Source organism: Bombus vancouverensis, chromosome 14 (genome assembly GCF_051014615.1).
Source record: "Bombus vancouverensis nearcticus chromosome 14, iyBomVanc1_principal, whole genome shotgun sequence".
NCBI classification, from domain to species: domain Eukaryota; kingdom Metazoa; phylum Arthropoda; class Insecta; order Hymenoptera; family Apidae; genus Bombus; species Bombus vancouverensis.
In genome coordinates, this window is record NC_134924.1 from 7159617 (window position 1) to 7173468 (window position 13852).

Consider the following 13852-nt stretch of genomic DNA (forward strand, 5'->3'; position numbering starts at 1 on the left):
AACGTAATTGCTCTTCCAGGCTACTCAAAACTTACCGAGTGCCAACTTCTGTATGCAATTAAAGTGCTTGGACTACTTGGAATTTTACAAGGTGCTCCTCGTATTCCTTCCACCTGGTTCGAGTGGCTCGGTTCGAGTACCACCTTCAATTCTTCCAACTTCTGTAAGTTTTTTGGCGAATGAGCGAAATTATCATTTGAACGCTTGCCTCGCTTACACCATAGCTCGCTGTTTTTATTAATATTGCGGAAGGAAGTGATTGAAAAGTAACGTCGACTTCGACAGTCAAGGGGTAAGAAGTTCGAGAAAGACAATTAACTGAATGTACGCGATTTCCTCGACAATGGACGATACAGAAGACAAGCACGCTCGTTACCGGGTTCTCGGTTATCGCGACGAGGTACACCGACCTACCTTGTACTTTACGAGTCGCTTCAGGAACAACGATAACACGACGAAGCATTCCGGCGAAGGTAACGCGAAAACCATAACTCTCGGTCTGTTGCTCGCCTTTCCTTCCGACCGTAAAACCGATCTTCCAGCTCTACTCGCGTTTATCCTCTGCGTGTCGTCATCGATCATTGAAAATAGACGATCGATGATCTAGTCCGTTCAACTTTACCATATTTTTCGTGCTTCTCTTATCGGACAATTCCTAATCTTTTATATCTCCTCTCTGTTTCGAAATCTTCTGGTTTTTTCTTCAACTATTTTCACCGAGTAGTTTATTTTAGTTCATTAGTTACGAAACAAAACAGTATCGAGTGACATTTCCAAGAAACACACGTTCCCTTTCATCGTTGTTTCTAACTATGCGCGTGCATCGTTGTTCGTTTCGCGGATACCGCCAGCGACGTTTTCCAAGAGCAACACGTGGCGCGTGACAACCACGATACATAGCGGAATCTCTTCTCCCTAACCCACTCTCTCGTCTCCATCTCTCTTTCACCCTTTATACGAAGAGCTATTAGCTGAAATTTGTGGCAACGCCGTAACTATCACGACTTGAATATTGTAATAGTTGTATCGGCAATTGCCGGCGCTATCTGGTCCCGGTACGGGCGGAAACGGTAACGCAGTTGGTAACTTGTAACATGGCTAGAGGGGCTGCAGTTTGTTGCAGCGAAATTACGCTACGAGCAAATATCCGTCGCGTTGATTTCGCGCATACATTTCGTGTTTCGATCGGTGTCGCGGTTGAAATTCGAACAAACGGTGTATTTTACGGGAATTAGATCGAACTGTCCCACCCTTTCTCACCATATCTACAAATAACCAACAGACTTTGATTTCGCGATGAAAATTCAATAATCGATCGTCCCTTTATTCGATTGTCGGGTTAAATCGCTGTTTGGCGTTGATAGTGGTGCAACTCAACAAATGTACATTACACGAGACATTTTGAAAAATTGACGAGGAAATCTTGCTGAAACGACATTGTAAGGTTTAACGCACAAGGTACGACGTTACTCGCGAATGCAGTACGACCTTCCACTTGTAGCGTTAGAAAACAGCTAGAGATGAGACAGCGTCGCAAAACTCAGGTCAGGTTCATAGGGATATAAATAATAATTTTGCCCTCCGACGCGAAACCGATGGAATTATAAATGTAAAATGTTTCACGCGATAAAAAGCGTTTCATGAAGTAAAAGCAAATTTGAAATTTTTCCAGTTGTTCCGCTGCCAACCAACGAAACAGATATTTTTTTATAAAATTCTGTAGATCCGTCAGTTATTTTCGGCAAACCAAACCTGAGTTGTTCGGGCGATATCGAAATCAAGAGATGGATTTGTTATGATTTTCTCGCGTTCTCGTCGATTAGGCGAATAAATGCAAAGTAGTCGCTTTTTATGATATCCTGCGAAGATAATCAGGTACGAGATGATAAAATACAAATGTCGTTACATCTCGTGAACCAGCGAACGTTTCTCATTGTTTTTAGATGTTAAAACAATCACCGAGGTATTGCTCACATGTTACATATTGCGCAACATACACGATATCCCGAATGCTTATTCCATAGCACGATAGTAGTTTCTATTTCCAGTATGACGAAGCGTTATTGTTTTTCCTCGCGTTTATTACGCTTTCACGAAGAATATGGCAGTAGCCTATCGACGTTTGCTCACCTGTCCGTAATTGAAGACAAATCGTTCGACGGCACGACGACTCGGCCATTACCCCTTTACGGGTTTTCTTCTGGCTTGAACGCCTTCTTCCGCCGCTTCCCGTGATTCTCCCAGCCCTATCAGCGCCGCTCACCGCCGCAATTGACGATAACTGCGAGTTGTTGGCCGACTATTGCCCCGATAAAGGTCTTACGGGAGCACTTCCACCTACGGGCATCGTTCCATGAGTCACGCTCTCTCTCTCTATGACTGTCTCTGCAAACGACACGATGCTATCGATGCTCAACAAAAGTATCGAGACACGTAAATGGGAATTTACTTTCACGACCAATTTCCTTCAAACTGTAATATACCTTACCTACTCTAACAGTGCGTTTCACGTCCACATATTCCGAGAGATAGTTAAATTATTCGGTCAAAGAGCAAAAAAAAGAGAACATGGGTGTAAAATGAAATTATTCGATAAAATAAGATTAGTATGAAATTAAACACATGTAGGGATGAAAATCGAACTGTGTTCCCCCCCCCCCCTTTTCTTCCCCAGAATTTAATGGCCGCGTGGCTCGTATCCGGCGCAATTTCATCAGCTGTATATTTCGAAAACGTCAGGGCTGCGTGATTATATCGGGAGAGCCGCTGGTGATACCAGCAATTAAAGCGATTTAAAGCGGTTCAATTGCATCCATTACGCGCGTATCCCGACCTAGACATTTCACCCCGAAATAAATTGGAACTAGGACGAATTAAACTGCATGAAAAAGGCCCTGTCGCGTTTCTATCTTACGGCTACCTTTATTCCGCTCCATTTCTAACAGAAAAGTCTGCTTCCGTAATTTATTAAGAGATTCCTGCGTATCGTGTTTCAAAGTGTTTGCCAAGAATTCCAAGGTCCCCGATGTATTTCAGTCGACCACGTGGCACGTGGCGCGCTACGAAGCTGGATATTACTTGCGCTGTCAACGAGCGACACGTATTCGACGCGTGACTCGTTTCCAGCTTTAATTTTCCAGCATTGTCGCGGCGTGAAAGAGCCCCGACCGAAACGGGTCGGCAAAAAACAATTTTCAAACGCTCGAACGCACCGCTAGCACCTGCGAGACTCGCCGTGAATTTCTGCGGCTTCGCGCACTCGTCCCAATATTCCCGGACGTGCACACTCGGGCGAAATCCTGAACCTCGGATATCCACGTCATTTCCAGAGACGTTAAACATTATTTTCATTCGTCGTACTCTCGCGATCGCCACCTGGGATTCGAGCTCGACAAGGTATAAAAATTAAAAGCGAATGTTTACGTAGAGAAACGCTGGGTTGGAGAGCGGAGAACGCACACGTCGCGCCGGCGAAAATAAAAGGCAGTGAGACAGTAGGTAGAACAGGTAAAGTACCTGCGAGGAATATTCAAGTGTATTTTTCGCGACGCCGCCGCCAACCAACGAGTTTCCATCGGATCTAACGCGAAAATAAATGTCCTCGTTGCCGACGAAACAGGAAGCTGGCTAAAACAACGAACACGGGAGAGAGAGAGAGAGAGAGAGAGAGAGAAATAGAGAAAGAGTAGGAATGGAGAGGACAAGAAAGCTGGTCCTCGTGCAATTCCTTTTGCCCGGACGTCTCCGTACTCCAAGAGTACCACGAGTATCTCCCGTCGCGACATCTTCCCCTCTCTTGAAATATTATGCATGAAGCCCATGGTGAACTTTCAGGATTTAAATTACCCGAGGCTCTGTCACGCTCGCTCGACTCTCCTATATCTATGGAATTCCATAGAAATTGCCTTTATTACGAGCACCCGCGCACCTTCGTCTCGTTGCTCGTGATTTCCTGTCGATTTTTTGCCCGTCACATTTCCACCATTCCACGTCCAAACATTTGCTCATTTTTAACGAGACGCATCTTAATTACCAAATTATAGATGAATCCGCGATGCCTGGTTTCTTCGCAATTATTACACCCGACGTGTAATCCATCGCTATCTGATTACATTGACTTTTAATTTTACTGCTTCCCTTGAAACGTTACACGTGTTAGCACGCTTACGAACGGTAGTATCTCTTTGCGATTCACCCTGTAGATAGAATATGCATCTACAAATCCATATTTCGCAACGTCTTGTCATTTGGATCCGGCTCTGCCCTCTTCTTTAATTAACACCATCGCTGCCGATGAAATTGACAGCCGATTTTCGAGAGGTGGTTTTGTGGTCGTTTGGCTCTATAAATAATTCACGACTTTTTACTACGGAAATGCCGATATATTTCAGACATCGGCTTGACAGGGAAGGTGGCATCGATCATGTTTTGCGAACGATTAGAGAGAGGAGCGACGGGGTAAAAATAAATGGACGGTGCTCGTGGAAATTGAAAACGCGGCCAACCAACGACGCCCGACGCTGTGATTAAGTGGCGCGGGAATATTTATCGCCAAGTATCGTGAATTTTTAAAGGCTATTGGTCCGGAAACTTCTCTCGCTGCTCATAAGTATTCGCACATGCGATACAATTGCGTTACACGTTCAGTTGTGACGTAAAGTGGTTGTGCAGAATACCCTCATTTGTCTCTATCATTTTTTCATTGTCACGAACTGTTTTCCTGACATTCGTTCTTCAAATCCTTCCTAAGATACAGCAGCATTCGAAACGTTTGCTTATATTTCATCAGATGTATTTTAGCTGAGAAATTATAATCACAAAAATCTTCCGATGTTAAAATAACCAGTGATATCTGAACAGTGAATATATGCGCTAACACATACAGTTAATAGCACGATATATCATTGCTGTGTCTTTTAGTAGGTAATTCATTTAAATTTATATTCTAGTGATTCGCAAAAAGGTAGCAGTGCTTCGAATTATTAATTTAACTTTGTTTTGTAGACTTTGGTTAAATACACGTTTCGAATACCGTAGCTACAAATCGAGTGAAGTATCGAAATTCTTGAGAAAGGTAGTGCTTATCGTACGCGAAACACCCGGTATATACGTACTCTCATTCGCCCTATACTTTCCACTAACATCAGAAATCCAGTTTTCTCTGGTCGTTAAAAGGGCCATGTACATCCTCGATGGAAGTCCCATCGATCTCGTTGACCAAACGCCGTGCAATACACGTCTGCGTGTAACACGGATACGTGCGTGATCTACATGCCGCGTGGCTGATAAAAGTTAGAGCTGGATCTCCAGTGTGGCACTATGGCGGTCGTGCCAGGTCTCTCGGTGGTTACGGGACGATATTCATGGGACATTAAATGGAAATCATGACTTTACGCGTGAGCCAGCAGCTACACAGCTCGCGGAAACGAGTTATCCGATACGTCGTTTTACTTATAACCCGCGACGGTTTTATAAATATTTAACGAGGTCGTGCTTTACCATATTCTCTGCTTCAACGTTCAAGCCTTCTCCTTCTTTTCTTTGCTGTACTTCCAAGGATTTACCTTCTTTTCCCTCGCAATAGGACGTTGCCTGTTAATAAATTATTCCCCGAGAATAGAGACCACTTACACGAAAATGAATAAAATTGGAACATCTTTTAAATTTCAATGATAATCCTCGGTGAATGTATGACAGTGCACAGTGGCTCGCGAAAGTATTTGAATACTTATCGCAGAAAACTTTTACGTATAATTATGTACGTGTGTGTGAGTGTGTAACATTTTGAAATTGAGACACGTTATTGTCGTGATCATATTGATAAAATTTCCAACGAATCCGAAAACCTATGTGCGCGATATTTATCGCAAATATGTATTTAGTAAAAAATTATTACACGGCATGAGCAGGTATCCTAGGCACGTAATAAGCGTTAAAGATAGCGCTACATTATTATAATACAATGTATAAATTGACTGTTCAAATACTTTCACGGTCACAGCGAAGTACGAGCTTGTACTAAGTATCTTCTAATTTCTATACAAATTCTCAGATCTGTTTCAAACTCTATGAATATAATCGTGATAATCCGGCTTTGCTAGAATCTCACTAACGTTTCAACATGTTTCCTGTGACAGAAATACTATACACACCTTATACATAAAGGGTGTCTACAAGTGTTGGAATATTTTCGTACATCACCGTATGTAAAACACCAGATTCCTGAGATTCCACCATTTCATAAAGCAAAAAATCGCGTGCTTCACAACAATCGGAAATTCCTACATCTTCGTCACCGATATCACCGATACTACACAATTCCTGAGATCCTCGGATAGCGATCGAATCTTGGTTCCGGCGTGCCAAGATTCGTGTACGTTTCACTCCATGAACAGTTGACAATAGGAGTGTATTCGAGTCAGTTGGCATTTTCAAGATTCTTCGGATATTGAAAATCCGAGAATGGAAAGTATCCTTGATGGAAGACCGAGGAAAATTTACCGTGAAGTCAGCGTATCGGAGAGTCGGAGAACTCGCGAAGTTATCAAGCTAGGACTGCACAAGTCCTTCGGGAATTCCACTAAAAATCGATAAAAGGGACTCAACTCGTATATGAAAAAGGATTATATCACCGAGCGATCTAATATTCTTCTGTACGTGTACACCTCGTATATTCGTAACTGTATTCAGTATCGTACATGAAAAGCTGACTTAATAAAATAGGTCACCGTAGATCCGAGATTCGCGACCGAATTTTTGGACCAGACCGTTTCCATTTTAATATTCATATCCCTTTAATCTGTTCCTTTCATCCAAGCGTCGAAGAACGAGTCGAGCGTTTGTTCGATGTACGTTATAACCCGAGAGACTAAGAGAAAGCTAAGATATTCAGAGTCCATTTTTCATCGGATCTCTCATTTATTCAGCGCATTATCGACATGACCGATCCTGCTGTCAAGAATAAATAAGTAATTAAATAAATTAAAATATCGTTTATTCGAAGACGCAGATCTTTTCATCCTTCGAAGCTCACGAGGCTCGTAACGTTCTAAACGAAGGTTTCTCGCTTTCTCGTCCTGAATGTCGGTTTTCGTTCGGCTGGTTTTCCCGATCGAATGCAAATCACGCGTGGTGCGCCGATGCACGACTCGATAATTCGCTAATCGTTCGCGTATCGAGCACGGCGCGAGTATAGAATACACGCGCGTTCGGCATGCAAAAATCGGATCGAGTCGAGAGGGTATCGCCGGCGACGAATCTCGACGCTGCTGTGTACGTTTCCTTCGTCGTTCTCGACACCCAGCGAAATGCAAATTCGCCTGGGATAACGGTTCGCTGCTCCGCGTGCGATGCAATTTATACTAATACGAACGAGCGATCGTACACGCTTGGCAAATTATCAGCGTAACGCTGGTAAGCGCGTTATTAATGCTAGCGCCGCGATATTATCCGACTTTTCGAGTATCGACCATTAGTTCTCGTTTCCTAGCCTGCTCCGCTCCTTATTCGTTCGTCGGCCATTTTTACCTCGTAAATCCTCATCAGCCGCACCGGACACGGTAAAAGCGAATTTCGTGGTCTCGCTATATATCACCAATTCCGTTCGATTACGCTCCCAAAGACAGATAATACACCGTGCCTGTCCGTTCTGACGACGTTTACAATATTTATGCGACCAAGTATCGTGTTGTTCGAAAATTGTTCAAGTTCGAAATTGGTAAAAAGTTCGTAAGGAATGCTCGATTCAGAGTGGTAGTACATGTTTTCCAACGTCCGCAGACGTCTTTTCTGAAACATTTTGGAATATTTTATACAACACACACACGCGCATAATAAACACGTAAAAGTTCTCGATGACAAACGTTGAAATATTTTCGTCAGCCACTGTATTTTGGAGAACAGGGGCGTCTCCGGTTTTGAAAAGGGGCCGAAAAGTCGTAAACAGTATTGTGAAAACAAACCCCAAAGCAGTCGACCCGTTTCCCCTCGAATAGACTACAAACACCTTGCCATATCAACATCTCCACCCCTCGGTGGAAGTCAGGTAGCCAGAGTTCGACCTGGTGGCCCGAGACTCGGCCACATCAGCCGTAAATCCTTTGCGGAGACTGGTCGCCGCGGTTGTCGGCTCTGTGTACCGGGTGAATAGGGCCTCAGGGAACGCCGATAAATCATCTCGCGGTTCGGATCAATTGCAACGGACAACAACGTCGGTAAATAACGAATTACGCGGCTTTCAATTTGCTCGCACGAACTGTTTGCGCCCGCCGCATCGATCGATCGGGAAATTCAGATCCGTTTCAGTGGTGGAACGGTCCGCGGTCAGGCGTCATTGGCTGTCTCGTTACTCTTCGTTAGTGTTCGATCGCTAAGAAAACGAGAAGACTTCGAGATGAGAAAGCCGCGAATGCCAGGTGTCATAGATAGTCGTGTTTCGAATGATTAAAGAGAATGGTTCAAGTAGACGCTAGTTTATGTTCGTTCGGTATTGTTTCCACCTATGCGTGGGTTTCACGGTTTTGTGAAAAATCTCTGCAACGACGCGATCATATTCTTATTCGATTAGATACGGTGCCGCCTACCTTGCTGTCCACTTGAATATAGCAACGTCAAGAAGAACTGCGATATTCGAGTAGGAGGGTGACTGGACGTTTCATCCATTAAGCAAACAAAGAATCCAAAGGTCGGGGAAAATATAGAAGAGGGAAAAAAGGGGACAAAGGAAGAGAACAAGGAGAGAGGGAAGGATGAAGGGTCGACCCTGAAGAGATCAGGCCTGGCAAGGCCAGCGTAGTTCAGAGGGAGGCCAACGGAGGAAAGGTCGTCAGCCCCGTAAAAAAGGGGTCGAGGCCTGCGAGCAGCTTAAAAGCTCGGTCACAATAGGTTGCCTGCAAAGCTCTGGTTCCAGGGGGTCGGAGGCGGAGGAGGGTGGCGTCATCGGCGGTGGTGGAGGAAGTGGCACGAGTATGTGCTGCGTCCTTCAAGGTGCCGAAAGGGTGTTTCCCTCGAACGGAGGGAAACACGGGGCGGGCACGGGCGGCAACAGGGGTGTGGGCACCTCGGTTGGTACCCAGGACCTTCCCCTCGAGTCACTCTGGGCGGCTGGTCTTGACGAGGGTATGGGTTTCCCTCAGAGGTGTTCCTATGCCAATCATCATTCCACTCTCACGAATACTGCCATGGGCCATGCGACCACCAATCCTGAGGAGCTGTGGAAGGAGAGGAACCTCTCTTACAGGTAGAGGTTCTGGATTCTGACCCCGATCTCTAACTGTTTCGTTGTTGTACAGAAATTAATTGTACAATTTTATATTACAATCGCGGGTCGTATTACATAGCGACATAAGGCGATGCAACCAAGAGTAGAATAACGCGTCTTTTGGTTCCATCGCAAGTGTCCTTACACGAAATATCGAAACAATGTCGGTTCCAACCCCTAGAACTCCCACAACTTCAACTGGTATCGATTCGTCGATCACGGACGAGATATGGACGTCCGCGAACGAGGCGAAGTTCTTCCGCACTTCGACCACGTCAACGGGTATCGGGTCGTCGCTGAACCTGCACGAGAACAATCGATCGCTGGAATCACGGGACGGTGACTTTTATTCCACGGACATCGAGGACTCAAAGGACACCTATCGAAGATTCTTTCCTAATACTCCGACCACATCGGGCTTGGGTTCCTCGTCGGATCGTCAGTCGGTGGAAACTCAACGCGGGTCCAAGGATCTTCCGGATCATCTGTGGGCAGCGGCTATGGAAGATGGTTTCTCGAGATTTAACGCTATGAAATCTCTCCAGACGATTACTCGACAGCCGCGACCTAATCACGACTGGGTGAAGACGGAGAGGATCTCAAGGTTCACGAAGCACCGAACCATTAGCCAGTCGCCGCAAAGGGAGGAAGAGATATGGACGTCGAAATTGAACGAGAACAACGTGTCCAGCTACGCGACCCAGAGAATCAACGGGCCGCACAAGTGTCATCATCAGACAAGGCGAAGCTTCTCCACGTCGATCGTGGCCGATTTAGCCATCACGCCCGATGGATCGCAGCAGAGCCTCGGCAGCGGAGAGTTTCTGGTGAGTCCCGTCTCCTCTCTGTGTTGTCTCGATGTTGTGACGTAGAATCTAGAACCCCGTTTTCCTTCTTAACCTGAATACGAATGAGAATTTCTGAAATAACTCAGGAAAATAGCCTAAATATCAGATTAACTTTATGTCTATCGTTAACGAAAATTACAATTCAACATTCTCGATATGCTATTCACAAATACAACGAGGAAATTGTTCTATCACGCGCCATTGGCCGCGGCTCATCCTATTTAAGCCAAGCTCACGTGATCCACTCACCTAATCAATTGCCGGCCCCGTGAAATGGAGCTGGAAGCTGATCTCAATGAGATCAGCTCGGCCGTAATAGGCGGCAAGTGTCTCCGTGCCCACGCGTCTAATAACAGTGATCCAGTTGCAATTTCGAGAAACACACTTCGTGCCATCGTGTAACTTTTAACACATTTCGTGCGCGAGTAGTTTGACAGGCTCGTAGCTGGTTTCGTGTTAGTTAGCGGATAGCATGAGAAAGTCGATAATTTGCGGTTCATCGGAATGTCCTCGATCTGCCTTGAAATGTAGCTCGGCTGTCACCTCGAGTCAGAGCCGAGAATGACCCCGAAAGCCACGGGCATCGACGGCCACGGCGAAAAATCAATGCTGCCAACCTGTTGCCTCGAATTATCGTCCCGAATGAATTTTAACCGAAGATGGTTGCACTTTCTCTGTCCATTCTTCGTTGCGTCTTGCCTCGGCTTTCTAATTACGCTTGCTCTCGCGGCCATTTCAATCGTCTCCGTAAGAGTACCATTTGAATACGAAATATCCATTTAGAGTTCCTCTACCTTTAAAAAGGAAGACACTTTTTTCATTTATCGACACAATCCCTAACGAGATCATTAACACGTTTTTTTTTCTCGAAAAAGCCACGCGGTTGATCGTGTTGCGCGTTCGAAACGCAGAAGATTTTCGCGAGGTTCTAATTGCTAATATGTTCCGTGCTTCTGCGGCTGGTGGAGAGCAATTATGTTAATAGCTGCTCTAAGTAGAATCGCGCAGAGGATGAAGAAGACCGCGACCTCGCGAAACGAGCGGTATCGATATTCAGCGCAATTAGGTGCTGCGATCGCATATGGGTGCAAGAATGGCCAATCAATTGGGTCGATCTTGATGTCGGTAATCCGTAGCGGATACGCGCCAACACGAATCGCACGCGATTTTACAAATGTGGTTTATCTGTCGACCAGCGAACGCCACGTTCAGGGGAATTAGTCACGATTAATTAACGTTGCGGGAAACGAAACTAGAGGACCGTAGCGATCGACGGAATTTGTACTAAATTTTCGATCTTTCGCATCCGGTCACTAAATGGGATTCGTCATATAATTCTCAGTCCGTGTTCCTGCATAGTAATTACGAAGCACGTGGCGAGATATGGTATGATATACGAGGGCGAAGGAAAAGTCACGAGGGTATAATTCTTTTGATGGTGGAACGCGGAGGAGTAAATGGAGTGTCACGTGGAACAAAGTGATGGCAAATGTTCGACACGTGCGTTATATGGGAATCCTTTCGTCCAAGTTTCATCTAGCGGCCCCTTAAATATACGACGTGCGAAATATATGCCATATAAAGTACTTGGGGAAAGTATTCGTACACCTGTAGAAACATTTTACGAATATATCACGTGTATTCCTATTCATTTAGTATTCCTTCTATTTCTTCGTTTCTTCGCGATATAACTATGTGAAATTTAACATTTCAAACACCTATTTACATAACTCAATGTTACGCGGCAAAGTGTTCCGATCGTTCAAATATAACAGCAGTCCGTTTCATCTCTAAACCTCTCAAACCATCTCCGAAACCATTAATCTTGCGCAAAGTGTCGCGTCAACGTAGACAGCGAAGTCAGATCGATCTTTCTTCTAAGATAGGACGCCTTTGAATTTCTGCTTCGCCCGTTCGTTCTACTTTCCTCGATCAGGCTGAAAATTTCGCGTGAATGATTCTCGTGATAGCGCTGTGACGTCTGAGAGATATTCCAGTCCGTGCAGTATCATTTTCTTCGGTGTTATTTCGACGCACGTGAACGCGCGTACAAACAAGGACGCGGAAGCTCGTTCGTACGAGATTAACGTAAACATGGATTAAAACGAACATTTTCCGCGAAACGTCCGCTGAGTCCGTGGCAATAAATTTCGGACGCGAACGACCACTGGATTAACGAAGAACGAGCTAAACGTAATTAACTCCTTGAAGAACGAGCCACGTGGCTCACCTTCTCTTTACACTATTCCTTTGAAGGTCGTAGCTCGAAAATCATTTCCGCCAACCTGTCTAGCTTCTCTCCTTAATTTTCGAAGTTTCTGACGTTTCGGTGGATCTCAGGAATTTTAACGAGTCTCAGGTTTTAGCACGTCATGCCTTCAACGCGCAATTTTGTAATTCTAATTATTGTCGTTGATAAAGTTTCACTTATATATATTTCTCGTTCATTATATTATGCTGAAACGTTGTTCAAGCTTTTCCGACCGATATCCCTTATTTCGTCTAAAATATGTACGTACGTTTCATTAAATATATCGCAAAGAATATTAAGTTTAATTCGTTTAGCGGAGAATCGTCAAAAGGCAATAATGATAGGATTTAAGCTAACTAGCTGCCGTTTATTATCCGGAAAGCTCCTTATCAAACGAAAAAGCTTCCCCGTCAGCGATTTGAAAAGGCCATTTGAATGTTGAAACAAATTTACAAAAGATCAACTTAAAGAGCCACTATATGTGGTTCGCGTTATTGTTCCCTCCATTGTTAACGTTTTGTACGTTTCCTCTTATCCTCGGCGCACGGAATTTCACGGCAAAGGGCATTGTTCTTTTACACGCTGCCTTTACGAAGCAAACGACGTAGTTAAAAGTATATTACTCGTCGACGAAGTTGCTACGGCCCATAGGGAGTTGCTTTCTTCGCAACTCGCCATGGTTTCCGTACAATTTGCCATCCATTGGAACGGTCAAACAAGCAAATAAACAATTAAACAGATAAATTAATAAACACGCTCGATCGAGATCGACAAACCTTTTCGATCGAAGGAATCTTGTCCATCGATAAAGGTACGCGCATATTCGCGCAATTCCTCGAACGAGTCGAGGTTCACGATCGTGTAACGAGCTCAAGATTTCATTAGCCCAGCGAGCACGATGCGCTGAAGCGACAGATCGAAGCTGCCTTCGACCAGTTGAAGGAACGCGTTTGATTAAAATCCATTTATCATTCGAACCGTGGCTCTATACTTTGAGCTTTGGGTCGGTGTTCTGGCTGGAAATACCCCACTAACTTTAGCTTGCGTTCTACTCGCCCTCTCCATAGCTGTTTCTTCCTCTGTTGTTCTTGTTGCAGATACTGAACCACGAAATAATTATGACCGTGTGTTCTACTCCTTCATCGATGGTAAAAACGTAGTTGACAAGTATCTACATAAAATGCATTTAAATATTAATCGAAAGACGTATTCTTCGTGCCAAAGTTACATATATTCGCCTTAATTTCGTCATTCGTTATCCATCCAAATGAAATAATATTCGGAGCTTCGCCACGTTGTGGCAATTTTTATTAGCAATTGGTATATAACAAGTCTCGATGACGACGTGGCTCGCAGAAATTCCAATCGTGGCTAACGAGCTAAGGATGCCGGAGAAACGAGGGCCAAAAGGAGAATTTACGTTTCGTTAGAGCAATTGGCGTTGCGGCGGAAGTCGTGATGGGTAGAGCAAGCGAAAACGGAAAGGAAAGAGCA

General features: G+C 44.7%; 2 protein-coding genes across 4 annotated transcripts in view; both read left to right on the forward strand.

The window, feature by feature from the left end:
* LOC117166692 (uncharacterized) overlaps positions 1–13852 on the forward strand; it is a 165071-nt gene that overhangs the window by 70161 nt on the left and 81058 nt on the right. The gene's annotated exons all lie outside the window — the stretch shown is intronic.
* LOC143302416 (uncharacterized) lies at positions 8435–10131 on the forward strand. Its single transcript, XM_076624461.1, has 2 exons — positions 8435–9238; positions 9441–10131. The coding sequence occupies exons 1-2, from the start codon at positions 8967–8969 to the stop codon at positions 10129–10131; spliced, it is 963 nt and encodes a 320-aa protein (XP_076480576.1). The 5' UTR covers positions 8435–8966.

What these genes read in the sequence shown, in the direction of transcription:
- LOC143302416 (XM_076624461.1), top strand. Translation starts at nt 8,967, where the DNA reads ATGTGCTGCGTCCTTCAAGGTGCCGAAAGGGTGTTTCCCTCGAACGGA. An exon ending in GAGAGGAACCTCTCTTACAG is followed by an intron (nt 9,239 to 9,440) that starts GTAGAGGTTCTG and finishes TCCAACCCCTAG; the next exon opens with AACTCCCACAACTTCAACTG.